The 18,759-nt window shown below is 54.6% G+C and overlaps 1 protein-coding gene across 3 annotated transcripts in view; it reads left to right on the top strand.

Moving 5' to 3' along the window:
• The window catches only part of MRC2 (mannose receptor C-type 2), a 54,987-nt gene that overhangs the window by 21,823 nt on the left and 14,405 nt on the right, over window positions 1–18,759 (top strand). For all 3 annotated transcript variants that reach the window (XM_082373762.1, XM_082373761.1, XM_082373760.1), the window contains exons 2-9: window positions 10,989–11,390; window positions 12,100–12,273; window positions 12,474–12,638; window positions 12,806–12,919; window positions 13,425–13,571; window positions 16,232–16,420; window positions 16,549–16,703; window positions 17,813–17,920. In XM_082373762.1, the coding sequence (XP_082229888.1) occupies window positions 10,989–11,390; window positions 12,100–12,273; window positions 12,474–12,638; window positions 12,806–12,919; window positions 13,425–13,571; window positions 16,232–16,420; window positions 16,549–16,703; window positions 17,813–17,920 (1,454 nt within the window). The remainder of the gene's footprint in view (window positions 1–10,988; window positions 11,391–12,099; window positions 12,274–12,473; window positions 12,639–12,805; window positions 12,920–13,424; window positions 13,572–16,231; window positions 16,421–16,548; window positions 16,704–17,812; window positions 17,921–18,759) is intronic.

Raw genomic sequence — 18,759 nt, 5'->3', positions numbered from 1 at the left:
TTTCTCTAGTTGTGGCAAGTGGGGGCCACTCTTCATCGCGGTGCGCGGGCCTCTCACTATGGTGGCCTCTCTTGTTGCGGAGCACAGGCTCCAGATGCGCAGGCTCAGTAGTTGTGGCTCATGGGTCTAGTTGCTCCGTGGCATGTGGGATCCTCCCAGTCTCAGGGCTCGAACCAGTGTCCCCTGCGTTGGCAGGCAGATTCTCAACCACTGCGCCACCAGGGAAGCCCTGGTCATTCTTAATAGAGACCAGGATATTGAAGAATGTTTCTCCACTCTGGTAAAAACAATAGTGCCAACATGATAACATATGGCCACTCTCCTTCCACTTCAGTGTTGGAGTGGGGGGGGGGGTGCAAAAGGGGTGGGTGGGGACTGTGGCAAACCGGTGAGCCCCCTCAGGTGGGCAGCTCCACCCAGAAACTGTGACTGGAGTCTTACAGGCACACTGGCTCAGCATTGTCAGGCCTCCCAATGTTTCCAAGAGAAGCTGGAAATGCAGATTTTTATGTGAAATCTCTCCAGTTTTCAACGCTCGCTCACTTTTCTTTCACATACCGTGACAGCCAAATGCAACTTGCCTGTGGGTTATCAGTTTCAAGTACCTGGAATAGTTGTTTGGAACTGACCAGTCTTCCTGGTCTCCCATCTCTGCTCTGCCCCTTATTAACTGTGTTAACAAGAGGATTGATCTCTCAGTTATTTAATACCTCAGTTTCCTTATCTGTCAAATGGAGATAGGAATTTTACCTATTTCTGAGCATTGCTGTGAGGATTAAGGAGAAAGCCTGGGAAGCCGGTGCCGGGTACCTAGCAAGTGCATGGTAAACATTAACTCGTATCATTATTTGTGGTCTCCTTCCATAAGTGCAGGGTGACCGTATGTCCTAGTTTGCCTGGGACAGCCCTGGCTCAAGCTTGTTGTAGTGCTGTAATTATTAGTAACTCCCCTTCTCATTCTCAACATGAGACTAAATGATATGGTCAACTTATATAAGCAGATACTGGGGTGATGCTGTTCGGGACTTGAATAAGGTTTAGTCCTAATGGAAAGGTCATGGTTCCAGTTGTTTGAATGTCCTTGGACAAGTCACTTAACCTTTCTGTGTTTCAGTTTCCAAATTCTAAAGGACTGACAAGATGAATTCTAAGACCCTCCAGTTCATATTCATTCTGTCATTCGACATTTACCGTGAGTCCAGACTATGGCAGGCAAACTCTGGGGATATGGAGAGGCCAAGGATAGAACCTGAGCCCTCAAGGGGCACTTAGCCAACGAGGAACTCATTGTGTTGTGTGAATGGGGGGGGGGGAGGGATCCTACCCTTTTTTCTATATTATTTGAAAGACTGTTAGTTAGAAATTGTTGGGCTTCCCTGGTGGCGCAGTGGCTAAGAATCCGCCTACCAATGCAGGGGACACAGGTTCGAGCCCTGGTCCCACATGCCACAGAGCAACTAAGCCCGTGCGCCACAACTACTGAGCCTGCGCTCTAGAGCCCGCGAGCCACAACTACTGAAGCCCGTGTACCTAGAACCCATGCTCTGCAACAAGAGAAGCCACCGCAATGAGAAGCCCACATGCCGCAACTAGAGAAAGCCCGTGCGCAGCAACAAAGACCCAACGCATCCAAAAAAAAAAAAAAAAGAAAAATTGTTCATAAAATAGTTCTTGCGAATCCAATGGTTTATATTTGAAACCTCAATTTCTCACAAACAAATCATTAGATTTTAGTTTAATTCTCCACACGTTTCTCTTTCTTTGTTTGAAAAAAACTTCACTGTGGAAAATACAGAAAGGCCTAAAGGAGATTTTTTCTTCCTTTCTGTTGACTCTGCAGTAAGCAGTAGGGGGGCGGGGGGGGCTTCTAGTATTTTAGCTTTAAGTTACTGCCCCCCGCTCACTTCTGCAGCCACTTTGGCAAAGCTAAATTTTTTTTTGGTTTGGCCAGCTGAACCAACCCTCCCCGCCCCCACCCCCCGCAGTGAAAGCGAGGAGGCCTAACCACTGGACCGCCAGGGAATTCACCAAACTAAATTGTTTAAAAGTTGCTCTCTCTCAGTTTGTCCCGGTGTCTCCTTTATTATAAATCCTCTCACTCATTTATTTACTCATCCTAAATCAGAGGTAGGGAGCATCTAATCCAGCGCTGGGGCTGGGGCTCTCCTATCCGTGCTTTTATGAAATAATCTGCTGACGACTCCCACGGGTAAGTGAAACAAGTGTGGCTCTGCGGAGGCCGGCGCGGCTGCGTTAACGAGCCGGCGGCCACTGCTGTCCCGGCTGTGATCGCTGGGCGCGGGCGGCGGGCGCGTGATTTCTGCGCCGGGACGGCTACGCCCCCACCCACGCGCGCTCCCTTCCAGAGGCGAATGCGGAGCTGGGCCCGGTCCCAGCCGCGGGTCCTGGATCCTGCCCTTCGCTGGCTGGTCAGTGAGGTTGGATTGTCCTGGCCCAGAAGGCCACTTCCTGCCACGACCGGAGCCGGCCGTTGTTGTGAAAGTTGCCCCCCGGGGAAGGAAGTGGCTTTGGGCTGTTTATTTTGGCTGCGGGCTAGCAGACGGCGCCGGAGGCCGCCGAGCCGGGGTTCGCAGAGCTGGGCTGGGGAGCCTGGCGGACCTCGTGGCCGCGGCGGGGCTGGGGGAGGGGTCTGCGCCCAGACGCCCCGGGCCGCGCCGCGCCGCGGAGATGGGGGCGCATCGCGGAAGGAGGGCGCACGGCCTAGGTGGGAGGGCGCACTGGGGAGGAGGGCGGGCGCAGCGGCCGCGAAGGCCCGGAACTCCGAGGGCGGGCGGGGCCCAGCACCTCGGGTCCTGCAGGCGGGCGTGAGGGAGGATGGGGTCAAGGTGGGCCCGCCCCTGGGATGCTCCGGTAGAGGAAGAGACGTGGGGACCAGGCAGGGGAGCGAGGCTGCGGGAGCTGCCCGTGAGCAGAGGGGTGCGGGGTCCCCCCAGAGGTTAGAGGCGAAATGGGGCTCGGCACTCCCCGCCCTTCCTAGCCTTCGTACAAGATGGGGCCTGGGAAAGGACAGGCCGAAAATATCGTGATGCTTTAGTCTGAGAAGACAAAAGACAGCGGGGCATGAGATCAAACACTCTTAAATCGCCACGGGGGGAAGGTCAGGGCGGGTGAGGATTTGCGTCTCCGAGAGACCCAGCGGCCAGCTCCCCTCAGCCGGCACCACATGGGGGACCCAGGCAGAGCCGTGGGAGGGTGAAAGCTGCCTTTCCGAATTTACCCGAATTCCCATCCCCCCTTCACACCATCCTCTTGCCTGCATTAGGTGACGAGCCCATCTCTTAACCCATTCTCTGCCAGAGTTTGCTTTAACATCTTAATAGAACACAGCATATCACATCGTGCAACACAGACATTTTAAGGGGGGAGAAGAGCGTCTCTAGAAACATAGAGGAGGTTTACCGCTGCTGGAGAGACTGAGAGAGACACGGCACACAAGCGTGCGTGTGGCAGCCGCGGAGCCTCCGTGGGGCTGTGTGTGTTCGGTTTTGTCTCATGCTCTGTAAGCGATGGGGGGCCAGCAGTTTGGCCTGGCTGGGGTGGAAGGGCTGCTGGGGACGAGGCCGGAGAGTGTGAAAAGCCTGGAGGGTGGACGGTAGAGGGGGAAGCCCACGCTATCCCAGGATTTTGGTGGGGCTGCTGCACAGTTGGGCAGGGTATTGGGCCTCAAAGGCATGTGACTCCCCTGCCCTCCATGGAAGGAAAGCCCTGCCGCCCCCCAGGTCCAGTGTGCGTGCAGGGACATGGACACAGCCTCTAGCAGAGGGTGGCGCAGGGTGGGATGCCCGGTCCCCAGGGTTGGCCCCTCCGCAGGGCGGAGCTGGCAGCTTCTGCTGACTCGGACGTTTCCAGGCCTGGCCTCAGGGCCAAGTGGCTCATTGAAAACAGCTGCTCCTTTTGGCTGGCAGCCCTGCGGGCGGCCCGTGGCTCTCCCTGGGATGACCCCTGGCCTCTGCGTGGCCTGGGGAGGGGTGCTGAAGGGGGAGACGGCCGGGGAGGGGGGCGGGTGGGGAGGGGAGAGGCTCAGCGGCTGGAGGCCACCCTGCCCCGCCCTCTGGGACCAAATATGGTCAGCTTCCCCGGGCTCGCCAGCTGGTCCCTGGTCCCCAGCTCTCTAGGAGCTGAGCCAGGCTGTTCGCTGGGTCCCCAGTCTTTGATTCTGCCATTCCCCGAACTTGGAACACCCTTCACGTCCTTGTCTCTGCTTGCGCCTTTCAGGGTTTTGTTTGACATGCCCCTCGTTCAGTATATTTGTGGAGAGTCTGCTGTGTGCCAGGCACTGTGCTAGAGTGAACTTCCCCTCCGCTTCCTTCAGTGTGATGTCTTCAGCTTGTGATGGGGAACAGCCGTCTCATCGGAGGTCAGACCTCTGGCTGCCTCTGCTGCTGGGTTGAGTCCGGGAAGCTGCAGGGACAGCTGAGAGGTTTGCTGCCGGGAAACAGACAGTTGTGAGCCTCTGCACTCAGCCTCAGGACCAGCACATTGTGTGTACCTTACAGCAGACGGGAAAGGAAAGGAGGCCACAGTGACCCTCAACCCGGAGGGAGGAGGTGGGGTTACTCAGTGTAGGGCAGATAGCTTTAAAACCCAGTTACCTCTGAGCACAGGAATAAATTTCCAGGGTGATGCCCTGGATGTCTGAGAAGCAAGGAAGTATGGACTCCACACCAGAAAGGTTCCTTCAGTTACCTGGGAAATCCATTTCTATTCATTTACCCCCAACCATGTGGTATAAAGTAGATCTGACTGTTTTGCACACTTGTTGATCTGTTGCTTGTAATGTTTTCATAGATTGCTTTGTGAGTTCTGCATCTCCAGCTTCACTGTAAACATCTTGAGGGCAGAAGCCATATCCTTAATTTCCCCGTAGTATCTAGTTCAGTGTTTCATAAATGCTTGTCATTGTCATGAGTGAGAAAGTCTCTGGGGGAGCAGCCGGAGACGTGATCAAGAGGATGCGGTGGGTCCAGCCTCCAAGCACCTCCTCTGACGTGGCCCAGATGCAGCCACCGGCCCAAGAAGCCCATCATTGGTCTGACGGTCAGAGGGGACCCTGGAACAATGCCTCCAGGGGAGTAAGGAGCATGGACCAGTGTTCCAGACTGGTCCATGGACCTAGGGTTGTGTGTTTGTCAGGATTCTTTGGTTACAAGGACAAAAGCACGATGAAAACCAGCTCAGAAAAAAAAAAAGGGGGGGGGGGATGTGGCTGCAAATGATCCTGAGTGATGCACAGTGCGGAGGAAGAGCCGCAGGAACCCAGGGGCTGGGGCTGGACGTTCTGCACCACAAGGACTCACTTCCTCTCCTTCCATCTCTCAGCTCTGCGTCTCTTTCCATATTATCTTCTTGCTTGCTTACAGCAGAAAGATCTTTTCCTCATGGTAGGAAACGTGGCCGTTGGCAGCCCCAGTTTAGCCACGTGAACAGAGAGAGGAGACGTCAGGGTTCCAGGAGAGACTCTGATCAGCCCTGTTTAAGTGCCAATCACTGTAGCCAGGGGGATGGTTTGAGTTAAGTGCCAATCACTGTAGCCAGGGGGATGGTTTGAGTTAAGTGCCAATCACTGTAGCCAGGGGGATGGTTTGAGTTAAGTGCCAATCACTGTAGCCACGGGGATGGTTTGAGTTAAGTGCCAATCACTGTAGCCAGGGGGATGGGCATGATTATTGGCCAGTAGTGAACCTCGTGCCCACTCACATAGCTAGAGATGCAGGAAAATACTTTATAAATAATAAGGGGAAGAGGGTGGGAAGTTTGCTAGGTAGACAAAAACAAAGACCAGAGACTATGGGCAGCTCCACGAGGTCAGGGATTCCGTTATCGTCTCCGTATGTTCCATGCAGAGCCCGGCTCCCACCAGCCCGTATGGTGACAGGGGCTGGGTTGTATCTGGGTGGCTCATCCTTACACCCTCTGTGCCTGGCACCCTGCCTGGCACCTATGAGAATCTCAGGGAATATTTGTTGAACAAATGAATGAATGACGTGCAGTTGCCTCGTTCATTCATTCACTCCCTGAACAAGTGCATCGTGGCCCACAACCGGGTGTCTGGTGTTGTGGTGTTGGTGTGGTTGCCATCCAAATACAAGGGGTCATCTTTGTCCTTGCTGAGGACCCTACCAAGGTCCTAGTGAGGGCCACTCCCACTCCCTGCACTGCCACCTGAGGCTCCCCAAGTGAGTGGAGCGAGGCTAGGGGGCTGGGTGGGGCTGGAGGGGACCTTCTTGGGAGGTGGGGGGCACAGGCCTCCGCGCTTTGAGCTCCCTCTGCCGCTTCCTGTGTGCCCACCGAGACCGCAGATGCAAAGAACACAGAGGCAGTTCTCAAAATGCCTGGTTCCCTTCCCTCTCGCCTGAGCGCTTTTTTTTCATCTCTGCTTCCATTGGCCCCTGGAGAAACAGCTTCCTTCCTCCCGCCCCTCAACTCTGGAAAATGCTCTCCCTAGAGCCCCCCAGCCCCCTGCTTAGCAAAGCCCCTGGGTTCCACCGCTGAGAATTGCCCTCAGCCTCCCCGCTGCTCCCAGATTTCTTATCCTTTTCTCATTGGCTGCCGCCGCCGCCGCCGCCGCCGCCACCGCCGCCGCGGCAGTTCTGTGACCCGCATTCCTCACCTTTTGCCTCCTCCGGGTCCTCAGTGACTTCAGACTCTGAAGACTCAGCTCTCTCCGCCACCCCCGGACACCTGGACTTGAAGGGCTCATTTGCCCTCATGTCCTGCTGTGTCCAGGCCCACTGTTCTCTAACTAGGATGGTGCGGTGTGTTGCCTCGTGTTCCCTGCGTTGCCTGGGACATACCGTGCACACAGCAGGCGCTCCAGGTAGATATGTGGGTTTGAACCCAGAACCTAGGACAGCAGAGTGAGGCGGGGACTTGCAGCTGTGATCCGTGTGCCAGAGGAGGAAGCGGAGGCCTGGGGAGGTACTGCCATTGGCCATCCTGCTCTCTTCCCCTCTGGGCCTCAGTTTCCTCATCTGCCGCGTGGTGAGAAGGTGGCGTCTCCCGACCACGTGGGCCTCTTTCAGACCCTTCATTTGCCATTTGTTACGACCGCACAGCTTGGCTAGAATTGATTGTAGACCATGCATGGGTTTTCTGGTCAGGGAGGAAGGGGAGATGCTGTCCCCCTGGGCTGCTGTGGGCGCCTGTGACGTTTTGAGCTGCACGTCTAGCCCCATCTCCAAGAGCACCTATAAAAGCAAGCACTACTTTCTGCCTTTTCTGGTCCCACGCCCTTTCCCTACCCCCTGCCAAGGGCCACTTTCTGTTATTACTGACTGTCCTTGCTGGAGTGGAGTTTCTGAGAATCAAATGCCCAATCCAATCAAATGCTCAGACAGGCCTGGATCAAGTCCTGGGCCAGTTTATGGTTCCTGGAGGGGGGCCGGAAGGGAAGGTTGGGGTGAGGGCAGGGGGGGAGGATTAGCTGTGGCAGTCGCCCTCGTTGGTCCTTTAGGAAGTCACCCGTGTCTTGCCCAGAGAGGACCCCCATCCTGGTGTTGTCAAAAGAATAGAGTAACCAGTGTCCCTCCCCACTGGCCTTCCCACTGTGGAGTTTCAAACATGCAGCGATAGGAGATGTGGGCGCTCTGTTTTAGGAAAATGAATTTGGCAGCCGGGAGAAGGAGTAGAAAGTTAGACGGGTTGGTTGTGATATTTAGGCATGAAATTCATTCATTCATTCGTTATTTTATTAAGTATTACCATGTGTCGGGCAGAGTTATAGGTACCGGGGAATATAGTGTGAAGATGAAGTCCATGGAAGCTTCTGAACAAGAGGGGAGACAAAATAAAACCAGGTCAGATCATGAGCTCTGGTTCTGGAAATGGCAGATTAGCTTGTATTAGTCTAATTCTCTGGCCAAGAGTCCTTATCGACTAAGGACAAAATATAAAATACAGTGGTTTGAGGGCAATCAAAACCAGACAGGTGCTGGGGAGGAAACAGTCCTTGAAAGAGAAGAGGCAGATGAGTGACTGGTTCACTTCAGCAGCTTTTCCTCCTGAGAGCACTGCCCAGTCTGCGGAGCTCAAACATCTTTACTGGTCAGAGTGCGGGGCTACCAGAAAAGCTAAAAATCAAGAGGGAAAATCCTGGAAAGGCAGGAGATGTCCTCCTACAGATTCTCAAATCCTTGGCAGCTCGTAAACTGTGCGTGGGCAGAGTGAAGCTTTAAGGAACCCAGCAAGAAACAGCAGCTGGGAGGAAGAGATTGCAGTTGCTGCCTGGTGCTGAGGAAACAAGAGTTTGGAATTCAAGTTCCACCAAGTTAGAGGAGCTTAGTAATTGCCTAAGGTTTTCTTTTAAAACTCTAGAAGGCCTCATCTGTGATTAAACCCAAGGCTAAGGGCCACACCTTAAGACTAAACAGAAAAACCCAAACAACCCCACCCTAGCAAAACTTAAAACCAAGCCTCTACGGGATCAAGATGATCCACCAGTAATTTAACTGCCTGCCACAACAAAACTCAACATTCTTTTTAGGAAGATAAGAAATCCAGACTCCCTGTAACATGTCATCTACAAGTCCAATATGCAAAAAAAAAAAAAATCCAGACTCCTTGTAACATTAGCCACTATGTCCAGTATGTAATAAAAATTACTAGACATGCAGGCAGCAGGAAAAAGTGACCCATAATCAACAGAAAAAGTAGTCAGTAGGCCCAGACTCACAGATAACCCAGATGTTGGAAAAAATACCAGATAACAATAAATGCTGTGAAGAGAATTATGCTAGGGAATAACTGTGGTTACCACTTTAGATTGGGAGATCAGGGAGGGCCTCTCTAAACATGTGACTTTTTTTGAAATGTGAAATGCCAGGCAGAGGGAGCAGTGCAAAGGCCCTGAGGCAGGAAAGAGGCCTGTTCAAGAAGGGGCAAAGGAGGTCCTTGACTTGAATAAGGGAGAGAAGTACGATCTGAGATCAGACTGGTAAGCAGGACCAGAACATGCAGGGTCTTGTGGCTCATAGTAAGTAGTTTGAATTTTATTTGCAGAATGATGAATTGCCTTTGAAGGCAGGAGAGAGACTTATCTGACTTATATTGCTTTTTCTTTTACTATGAGAGAGGCTGTCATTTCAAATATTTAAGAGCCAATTGCATTTCTTTTTTTTTTTTTAGCTGTGTATACATATCTTTTATTCATTTTCTACTATCTTGGTGCCATTTTACTCATAATTTATTGTATTTTTTATAAAAGCTCTTTTCATTTTAGGCAATGAACTACTTGCCTCTAGTTAGTTACACATATTTTTGTCACTTGAAATTTGATTTTTTATGGCATTTTTCATGCCATGAAAAAATTATTGTTATTGAAGTTATCGCTGTTTTCCTTATGACCTTCAACACTCCAATATTATTTAAAAAAATTTTTTTTACAACTTATTTACATCTTTAAAAGATCATGCTGTCTGGCCATGAAGAATGACTTATAGAGGAATGCGAAGGCCAGCATGGTGGAACAGAAAGGTCTGGGGTTTGGACTCAGAAGACTGGGGCCAAATTTCAGCCTTGTGACTCTGGTCAAATTGTTCTACTACCCTTAGTCAAATACTTTGCCTATAATATGGAATCATCATCATCATCATCAACATTTATGGTGCTCTTACTGTGTGCTAGACCCCGTTCCAAACACTTTACATGTCTTATCTCATTTAACCTTTACAGTAGTCTCATGATGAGGAAACCAAGCAGTGTGCCCAACTCACACATTAAGTGGCAGAGCAGGGATTTGAACCCTGGCAGTCAGACTCATGCTTTCAAGGCATGAAAATAACCCTGAAGAGCCAGTGGATGCAGACGTGCTTTGGACACTGAGATGTGCTGCATGTGTGTGTCGTGTACTAAGTGGCAGCTAAGGAACAAGAAGGAGGTGGTGAAACGTGGGTGTCACAGAGACCTGGGTTTGCTTACTGGCTGTTTGGTACCATGAGTGGGTCACTTCACAGCTCAAACTCATGTCAGTTTCGTCCTTTCTCTCTCCCTTTCTCTCTCTCTCTCAAACACTTTAAGACATAATAACAGCTTTGAGATGCAATTCACATATTGTAAAAATCACCCATTTAAAATGTGCCTTTAATTGGGTTTTAGTATGTTCACAGAATTGTGCAACTATCATGACAATCTAATTTTAGCACATTTTCATCACCCCCCAAAGAAACCCTGTACCTTTCCCCAGTCACTCCCCATTCCCATCACCCCAACCCAGCCCCAGGCAACCATTGATCTACCTCCTATAAATTTAAATCTTGATTTCTTCATCTGTAAAGTAGGTGTGCAGGGGGCAGGTTGGATTTCAACGTCTTTCATAGAGTGTCTGCTCAGTCAGGTGATGGTTGAGAAGATGCAGGATTGGGGAAGCCAGAGAGCTAAGCTCTGTCTAAAATCTAAGGAGTGAGATGGTTATGGGACATGAATGGTTGGGTTTTGCTGGGGGCGGGCGTGGTGAGTGGTTTGGGAAGATTCTAAATGAGAGGAAAAGATGGAGCCACTGAATCTGAGGAGCAGGAGGGAAGAGTGAGACAAAACGACTCCAGGCTGGAGAACTTTGGCGGAAAAACAACGCCATGTAACAGAGGTTGGGATAAAGGTTGCAGCGTGGTGCGTGATGTGAACACCTTCACCGTCCTCGTAAGATCTTCAGAAAAGTAAACAGTTCCCAACTTGCCATATGGAGTTGGGTTTGCTTTGGGGGGGTGTGGGACGGAAGGCTGAGTCCTGCCTTCAGGTGGCATGGGGCTAGAACAGAGGCTGGTCGCGCAGGCTCTGCCTTGACTGGGCACAGGGGGACAGCAGTGCCTCTTGCCAACCCCCAAAGGGCCAGCAGTGAAGACTGAGTGATTTATCATATGAGAGAAGCCTCACAACCCAGCACCGGGATCACGGTCAGTGTCTGCAGGCGGCCTGGCCGTCAAGGGCGGCCAGGAGACCCCTGTGATGGCCTCGTGTCCTGCCTTCCCTTCCAGAACCCAACGTCTTCCTCATCTTCAGCCATGGACTGCAGGGCTGCCTGGAGACCCAAGGTGGGCAAGTCCGAGTCTCCCCAGCCTGCAATGCCAGCCTTCCTGCCCAGCGCTGGAAGTGGGTCTCCCGAAACCGGCTCTTCAACCTGGGCACCATGCAGTGCCTGGGCACAGGCTGGCCGGGCACCAACACCACCGCCTCCCTGGGCATGTACGAGTGTGACCGGGAGGCACTGAACCTTCGCTGGCACTGTCGCACACTGGGTGACCAGCTGTCCCTGCTCCTGGGGGGCCGTTCCAGCAACACGTCCAAGGCTGGCACCCCTGAGCGCGGCGACCAGACCCGCAGTGGCCAGTGGCGCATCTATGGCAGCGATGAGGATCTGTGTGCTCGGCCCTACTATGGTGAGAGGCTGCTGGCAGGGCAGGGCTGGGGCTCCTCGTGTCCGGGGCCTAGAGCCACAAGGGCAGATGCTGGGGTGGCAAAACCTTGGCCTCCGCAGACCTCTGGCAGTCACCTCTTTCATTGCAATGGGAAGCATTTTGGAATAATTGAGAAAAAGAACTTCAAAGCATATAATTTGCTTTTTAAAAAATTACAAAGTTAATACACTCTTGTAAAGACCTTGGACAGTACAACAGTGTATAACGTAAAATCAAATGAGAAATCCCTTCCCCCAGGCCCACTCTTCAGGGGAGACCCCAGGGTAATCCTCCACAGGTGTCTTGACCCCCATTTTGCAGCGGTGAACAGGAACCAGAGTCACCCAGTGAGGGAGGCCTTTCCTGGTGGGCAGCTCCATCCTAAGGGTCCTTTTCTGGGAGTTCCAAGATAGAATTTGGCGTGAGGGGCAGCTGGATTTTGGACAGGCATTAAGGGGCGCTGCGGGGCCCCCTTCCCAGCCCTATGGGATGAGCGGTAGGACCTCTCCCAGGCTCCTGGGCTGACCTGACGGCAGAGGGAGCGTTAAAGCCACTGTCTGGTGCCACTGCCCCTCCCCCTCTCTGATGACCCCCTGCCCACCCCGGCTCCCAGGGTTAGAGGGGGTTTCGTGTGAGGGATAGGCAGCCTCTGGGGTCCAGATGCCAAGGTCTCGGCTCCCCTCTCCTGCAGAGGTCTACACCATCCAGGGCAACTCCCACGGGAAGCCGTGCACCATCCCCTTCAAGTATGACAACCAGTGGTTCCACGGCTGCACCAGCACAGGCCGTGAGGACGGGCACCTGTGGTGCGCCACCACCCAGGACTACGGCAAGGACGAGCGCTGGGGCTTCTGCCCCATCAAGAGTGAGAGTGGAGCGGGCGGGGCTGGCGGGAGGCTGGCCCTGGGGGGGCGGGGGGCGGAACTTGCGGGTTAGAGTGGGAAGTGGCCTCTCCTCGTAGCACGGGGCAGCCTGAGTGGGGTCTCTGCGCTCCTTGAGGGACCCCCTGTGGGCCCTGCAGGAGAGGGCTGGGGAGCGACCCACGTTCGGCTGTCGTGGTGGCAGGTAACGACTGTGAGACCTTCTGGGACAAGGACCAGCTGACGGACAGCTGCTATCAGTTTAACTTCCAGTCTACGCTCTCCTGGAGGGAGGCCTGGGCCAGCTGTGAGCAGCAGGGGGCGGATCTGCTGAGCATCACGGAGATCCATGAGCAGACCTACATCAATGGTGAGGCTGGGGGCAGGGCAGCGTGGCAGGCACCTGAGACCTGTCCGCACCTTTGGAGGGCCCTGAGCCCTTTCTGCTGGTGGGGGTGAGGATGCTGTTGGTGGGGCGGAGGGTGGAGGGCCAGGGATGGGGCGACCTCCTCCTCACTGTCGCCATCTTGCTGTCAGGGCTCCTCACTGGCTATAGCTCCACACTGTGGATTGGCCTTAACGACCTGGACACCAGCGGAGGCTGGCAGTGGTCGGACAACTCGCCTCTCAAGTACCTCAACTGGGAGAGTGGTGAGGCGCGGGGTCTGGGGCGCAGGGCGGCCAGGGGACCACCCCACAGGCACTTGGTCTCCTATTTACTCCTTCGCTGGTACCCTACTCCAGGCGAGCAGTGAGGATGGGGGCAGATTTCCACTCCCTTCTGGACTGGGCGCCACTGGTCCATGGCGTGTGTCGTCTGAATTAGGAACCGATGCCCTTTCCTCGGGGTACAGGGCCTGGGAGGGGGACTGGATCTTATTCTCCACGCACCCCTTCAGCCGCGGGCACCGGGGCACTGAGCGCACCAGCAGCCTGGCCAGGGCGGGCGGCCGGGCGGGCGGGGCTGGAACGGGTTGCGGCGCAGAGGGGTCAGGACCACGTGGGCCCAGGTGAGGCAGCAGGAGGGCCGAAGCGGGGCGCTGGGCATCTGAGCTGGCTCCGGTCTCCCGAGGGAGCACGAGGTTCGGGGTAGGGCTCCCGGGCCAGGGGGTGAGTTTCTCTCTCCTGGGGCGCTGGCGCCCTGCCCTCCCCACAGATCAGCCGGACAACCCAAGCGAGGAGAATTGCGGAGTGATCCGCACGGAGTCGTCGGGCGGCTGGCAGAACCGCGACTGCAGCATCGCGCTGCCCTACGTCTGCAAGAAGAAGCCCAATGCCACGGCCGCCGAGCCCCCGCCTCCCGGTGAGCCGGGCAGCCGCGGGGCGTGTGGGTGGGGCTCGTCAGGGCCGCAGCCGCCGGCGGCCCAGCCTCCCAGCACAGGGGGCTCTGATCCTCCCTATTCTTTAATGGTTCAGCTGAAGTCTGAACAAACTGAAATGCGCCATTAATAAGTTCCGGGAACGTTCGTTGAAAACAGTGTTCAGTGCCTCCTGACTCACCGTGTCCTCGTGATGGTCACAGTCTGCTGGAGGTGACAGACATCTCAACATTCAATTGGAATATCCTGAGTTATGTGCTATTATAAAACACATGTATAATACATATCAGAGGGGCCAGAGAAGAAATTGATTAAGCTCCGGAGACTTAAGGAGGGTTTCCTGGAAGTGACATTGGATTTGGGCCTTTCAAGTTGAGTGTAAGTTTAAAAAGGCATAAAGAGGTGTGAGGGAAGGGCATTCCTGGCAGAGGGGACTGCAGGTGCAAAGGCACGGAGGCCTGGAAGTTCACAGCAGCTTTAAGGACGGTGAGTATTGCTCCCTAAGGGTTAGAGTATAGGCGCTAACTACTTAAAGTGTGGTCCGCCGTCCAGCAGCACAGCGTCACCTTCCCAGGTGATGTTACAAATGCGCGTTATAAATGTAGAATCTCAGGTGCCCCCCCCCCCAGTTAATTGAATTAGAATCTGCATTTCCCAAGATCCTTAGGCGATTCATGTGCAGGTACAGTTTGAAAAGTACTGGATTAGAGGGCATGGGAACAAGAACAGTTCAGAAAGGCAGGTTGCAGCCAGTTCTTGAAGGATGGCGGCTTCTGGGTGAAATTTGGGTGGAGCCGGGTAGGCTGTGGGAGCCTTTGCAGACTTTTAAGGCAGGGAGTGTCTTGCTCACATTTGTGATTCACCGAGATAGCTCTAGAGGCCGGCACTGCTTTGGGGTATGGCCTTGGGCCGGCAGCTTAGTCTCAGAGGTGCAAATTGAGGATACACTCAAACCCATTGCAGGGTTGCTATAAGACTGGAGACCTGGCCAGGCTTAAAGGAGCGTCTCCTTAGGTTGGAGGGGCTACTGCAGGAGTCCAGTAGCCATGGGGTGAAGACGGGATTTGTACAAGGAAAATACAGCAAAACCAGAAAAAAATCCACAAAACAGAAAGTAAGAGCTTACAGAGCAAAACTTTTGCTTCTGACCATTGAAGTGTTGCCAAAGGTTGGTTCAGGGCCACTGGCCACCACTGTCTGTCCTCACCCCCTTAGGGGTCAGGAGCAAAGGTTTAAAACATGGGCACCCACATCTAGGGCACCTCACCTCCAGCTCGGGGGGAGCCTGGGGCAGGCACCAGTTCCAGGGCTTCCCTTTCTGAAAGGAGGGCCACAGGGCCGGTGTGGGCAGGCCTCTCTGTGGCCCCCATCGGGACTGGCCCCTCACCAAGTCCTCTGTCCCCTGGATCTGCCCAGTGTGGCTGTTGTGGGGAGTTCTCCTCTGGGGCCTCACGGACCTGCAGGTATGTCTCTAGCCTTGGATTTCCTCTTTCATCCTGGCCCACATCTCTCTGCACGAGGTGTATTTTCTAAGCAGTTTCTTGGGTGGTTCTGCCTTCCAGGACTCATCACTCAAAGCGTGTCATTTTAGAGGCAGGCGCCATCATGCCCCCAAAGCGTCCTCATTTCCTAAACTCCCTTCTTCCTACAGCCCTTGGGTCTGCACACCCACTAAACTCTTCTGTCCAAGTAGGCAGCCTTGGGTCTTAGCTCAGCGGCTGACAAGAGATGATCGATAGGTCTTGAGCCAAGGAGGGAGGCTGCTCAGGCTCTCAGCCCTTCCCCACTCTGCCAGGTCTCCAAGAGACAGTATGGTTGGACCCTGGAGCATCTCCCAGGATGGAGTGGATCCCAGTGGGGCGATGCTTCAAGTGGGTGCATGCTTTCTTGCCCAGCCAGCAGAATCCTGTCCAAGCCTGATGTTGTGGGTGGTTTGGTAAAGTCTTGTTTTCTCTTGCCAAGACCCAAGTGAGAGCTTGTTTGCATCAGGTGCCCGCGGACCCTGATCCCTAGAGGGTGAACTTGAAATGCATGGAAATGGGAGTGAGGAAGGGCCTAAGACCGGTTGGTTTCTCAGCCCTAGGGTTCAGGGAGAGGAGCTGGGGGTGGGGGAAGGAGCAAGAGTAAAAATCCCAGCCAGGGGATACCTGCCAGGCAGCGGTGACTTCACGAGCTGCTGACCTGGGAGGCCCCATTTCCCCCCCGCTTCACCCCGGACTGATGGGGCCACACCCCATAGATGTTCTTTGAGACAATGACGGCTGTGTCATTTATTAAGTGAGGTGGACACGAGCTAAGTTGTAATCTTACAGCAGGAAACCCCATTTACAGAGGAGGAAACTGAGGCTCCTGGGGCTGGTCTGTCCTGAATCCCCGTCCATCTCCCTGTGAGAGCCCCAGCTTGGGGGGGCCGTCCTGTCTTGGGTGGAATCTGCCACCACCTCCTGGGGCTCCAGCCGCCCTGAGGGTTTTGTCTTTTCGGCATCATTCAGTTATTCAGACCTGTCCTCGTGGGAAGGGCAGATCTGTGACAGGTTTGGGGAGGAGGTGACTTCCAGGCCCCTGCCTGTGTTGACACCCAGTGGGTCGGTTCCCCGGGCGGGTCAGCTCGGTCCCTGAGCAGCGGCCTGTCTGGTGTCCGCAGACGTGTGGGCCAACGTGAAGGTGGAGTGCGAGCCCAGCTGGCAGCCCTTCCAGGGCCACTGCTACCGCCTGCAGGCTGAGAAGCGCAGCTGGCAGGAGTCCAAGAAGCTGTGTCTGCGGGGCGGGGGCGACCTGCTCAGCGTCCACAGCATGGCCGAGCTGGAGTTCATCACCAAGCAGATCAAGCAGGGTGAGGGGCTGCTTCCCGCACGCCTATCCCATCCGCCCGGAGGCTCAGGGACGGTCCCTCCCTCCCCTGCCGGTGACTGAGGCTGACCTCCCGATGTCCCCTCTCCCCTCTCCCCGGCCGCACCCCAGAGGTGGAGGAGCTGTGGATCGGTCTCAACGATCTGAAGCTGCAGATGAATTTTGAGTGGTCTGACGGGAGCCTCGTGAGCTTCACCCACTGGCACCCTTTTGAGCCCAACAACTTCCGGGACAGCCTGGAGGACTGTGTCACCATCTGGGGGCCGGTGAGAACCCCCTCTCCCTATCACGGGGCCCCCAAACCTATCCTCAGTTTCCTCATCTGTCAGTGGAACTCTAATGGTGCCAACCTCAGAGGGCCGCCGGGAGGATTAAAGGAGTTAATTCTTGTGAAGCCTTCGGAGGGTGCCTGGTGGGATCTTGGTCTCTTGCCAGCTGCACTTCCCCGCCTGCAGGTGGCGTCAGAACCCACATTATGTGAACATGCTCTGCAGGCAGGGCTGCTCGGTGCCAGCCCTACCCAGCCCCGGGTCCTGTCCCCTCAAGGAATGATGGAGCTGTGACTATTTGCCATGGCTTTGGCTCAGACAGTATGGGTGGATGAAGGAATTGATCCAGGGCTTCAAGCAGAGATAAGTCTGTCCCTTAAAGAATGGACAGAACTGTAGGAACAGACTACTTACTCCAGAGACAGGACATTCTGCCGTGAGATACAGCCAACACTGCCAGCGACTGTGGAGACATCTGGCTTATTTAAAAATTTATGAACAATTATTTATTGAGCATCTGCCATGTGCCAGGCATTCTCCTGGGGGCTGGGACATACTAACACCTCTGCCCTCCAGATGCAGCTCAAGGTAGACAAAAACTGCTGGCTGGGTGCCCTGGACACAGGAGGGCTAAGGCAGTTAGGAGGGGCCGAGGACTAAGTTCCTCTTCAGCTCCATCAGCTGAGGTGAGGGTCTGGGCACACGGCCTCTGCTTGCCCTGGATCTGCAGGTACTGGCTGGACACCTTGCCGAACTGGGAATCTCATTTGTCTGTCCTGCTAACAGTCTTAGGCAGCTTGTCCTTGATGTTCATGAAATGAACTGTAAGTAATTTAAAAGAGCACCTTTTCCCATGTAGACAGTGCTTGTCAAAGTTTCGAGGCATTTGCACATCAACTCTGTGTGCTCTCATCAGCCCTGTGAGGCTTGTAGCACTAATCCTGCTCCCCCCATTTTCCATCCTAGAGCACAGAGAGGTCAAGCTTCTTGCTCAGAATCACACAGCAAGTCAGAGGCAGGGCCAGGTCTGGAAACCAGGTTCACTGAAGGGGTTTGGGAGATTTGGGGGAGATAGATTGAGACTCCCCCTTACCCTGTGTCCCTAGGAAGGTCGCTGGAATGACAGTCCCTGTAACCAGTCCCTGCCATCCATCTGCAAGAAGGCAGGCCAGCTGAGCCAGGGGGCCGCTGAGGAGGACCATGGCTGCCGGAAGGTGAGGGCGCTTCTGGAGCTTCCCCGGGTGAGGCCAACCAGAGGGGCTCCCAAGGGCAGGAGGGCAGGTGGAAGCCCGCAGCCTCCCATGGCATCGTCCCTTCCTCGGCATGCCCCCTCCTCTGCTCTCCAAACTGCTCCGTTCCAGGAGGAGTGATGTTGGATGAGGTGGGGTGGGGGCGAGAAGCAGTTGGGAAGAAGCAGAGCTCCCCCGCCACCCCTAGCCCTGAGCCCCCCCTCCACGGAAAGCCACGGAGAACCCGGAGGTGGAGGTGGGCGGGCCCCCAAGTCTGGTCCAGTCATCCCCTGAGTGGAGGTTGCTGGGGAGACCCCAGCCCTCTGTGCACCCCGGCCCCATTTTCCCACCTCACTTGCTGGCACGGCGTGTGCTTGTCTGTCTCCTCAGGAGGAATGGGGCCATCCTGTGTCTCTGTCCCTGGGCTCTAGCCCCGGGGAGGGAAGGGATTAGGACTGAATGGGGGGAATGAATCAGTGGTGGGGGGGGAGGGTATGAAAGAGGGTGAGGGTGGGTGATGGATCTGTTTCCCTCCTCCAGCCGCCCGCCCCACCCCTCGCCGCCCCCAGAGGAGCAGGGGTGTGAGCAGTGTGGACACACATGGGGAGGCTGCTCATCAAGGCCACTTGGTGGTGTTTTGGCCCCTGGCGGCTCCATCTGCAGAAGCCACGCTCACATACACACATACGCACATAGACACATGCAATATACACATACACATAAACACACACAAAAACATAATACACATACACACAAATACACACATATGCACATGTACACACACATACACGAACACATACACCTACACACACATATGCACATAG

This window comes from Balaenoptera borealis, assembly GCF_965194805.1.
Source record: "Balaenoptera borealis genome assembly, chromosome: 20".
In the NCBI taxonomy this organism is placed as follows: Eukaryota; Metazoa; Chordata; class Mammalia; order Artiodactyla; family Balaenopteridae; genus Balaenoptera; species Balaenoptera borealis.
The sequence above is the reverse complement of the archived record's forward strand: the minus strand, read 5'-3'. Positions and strand labels throughout refer to the sequence as shown.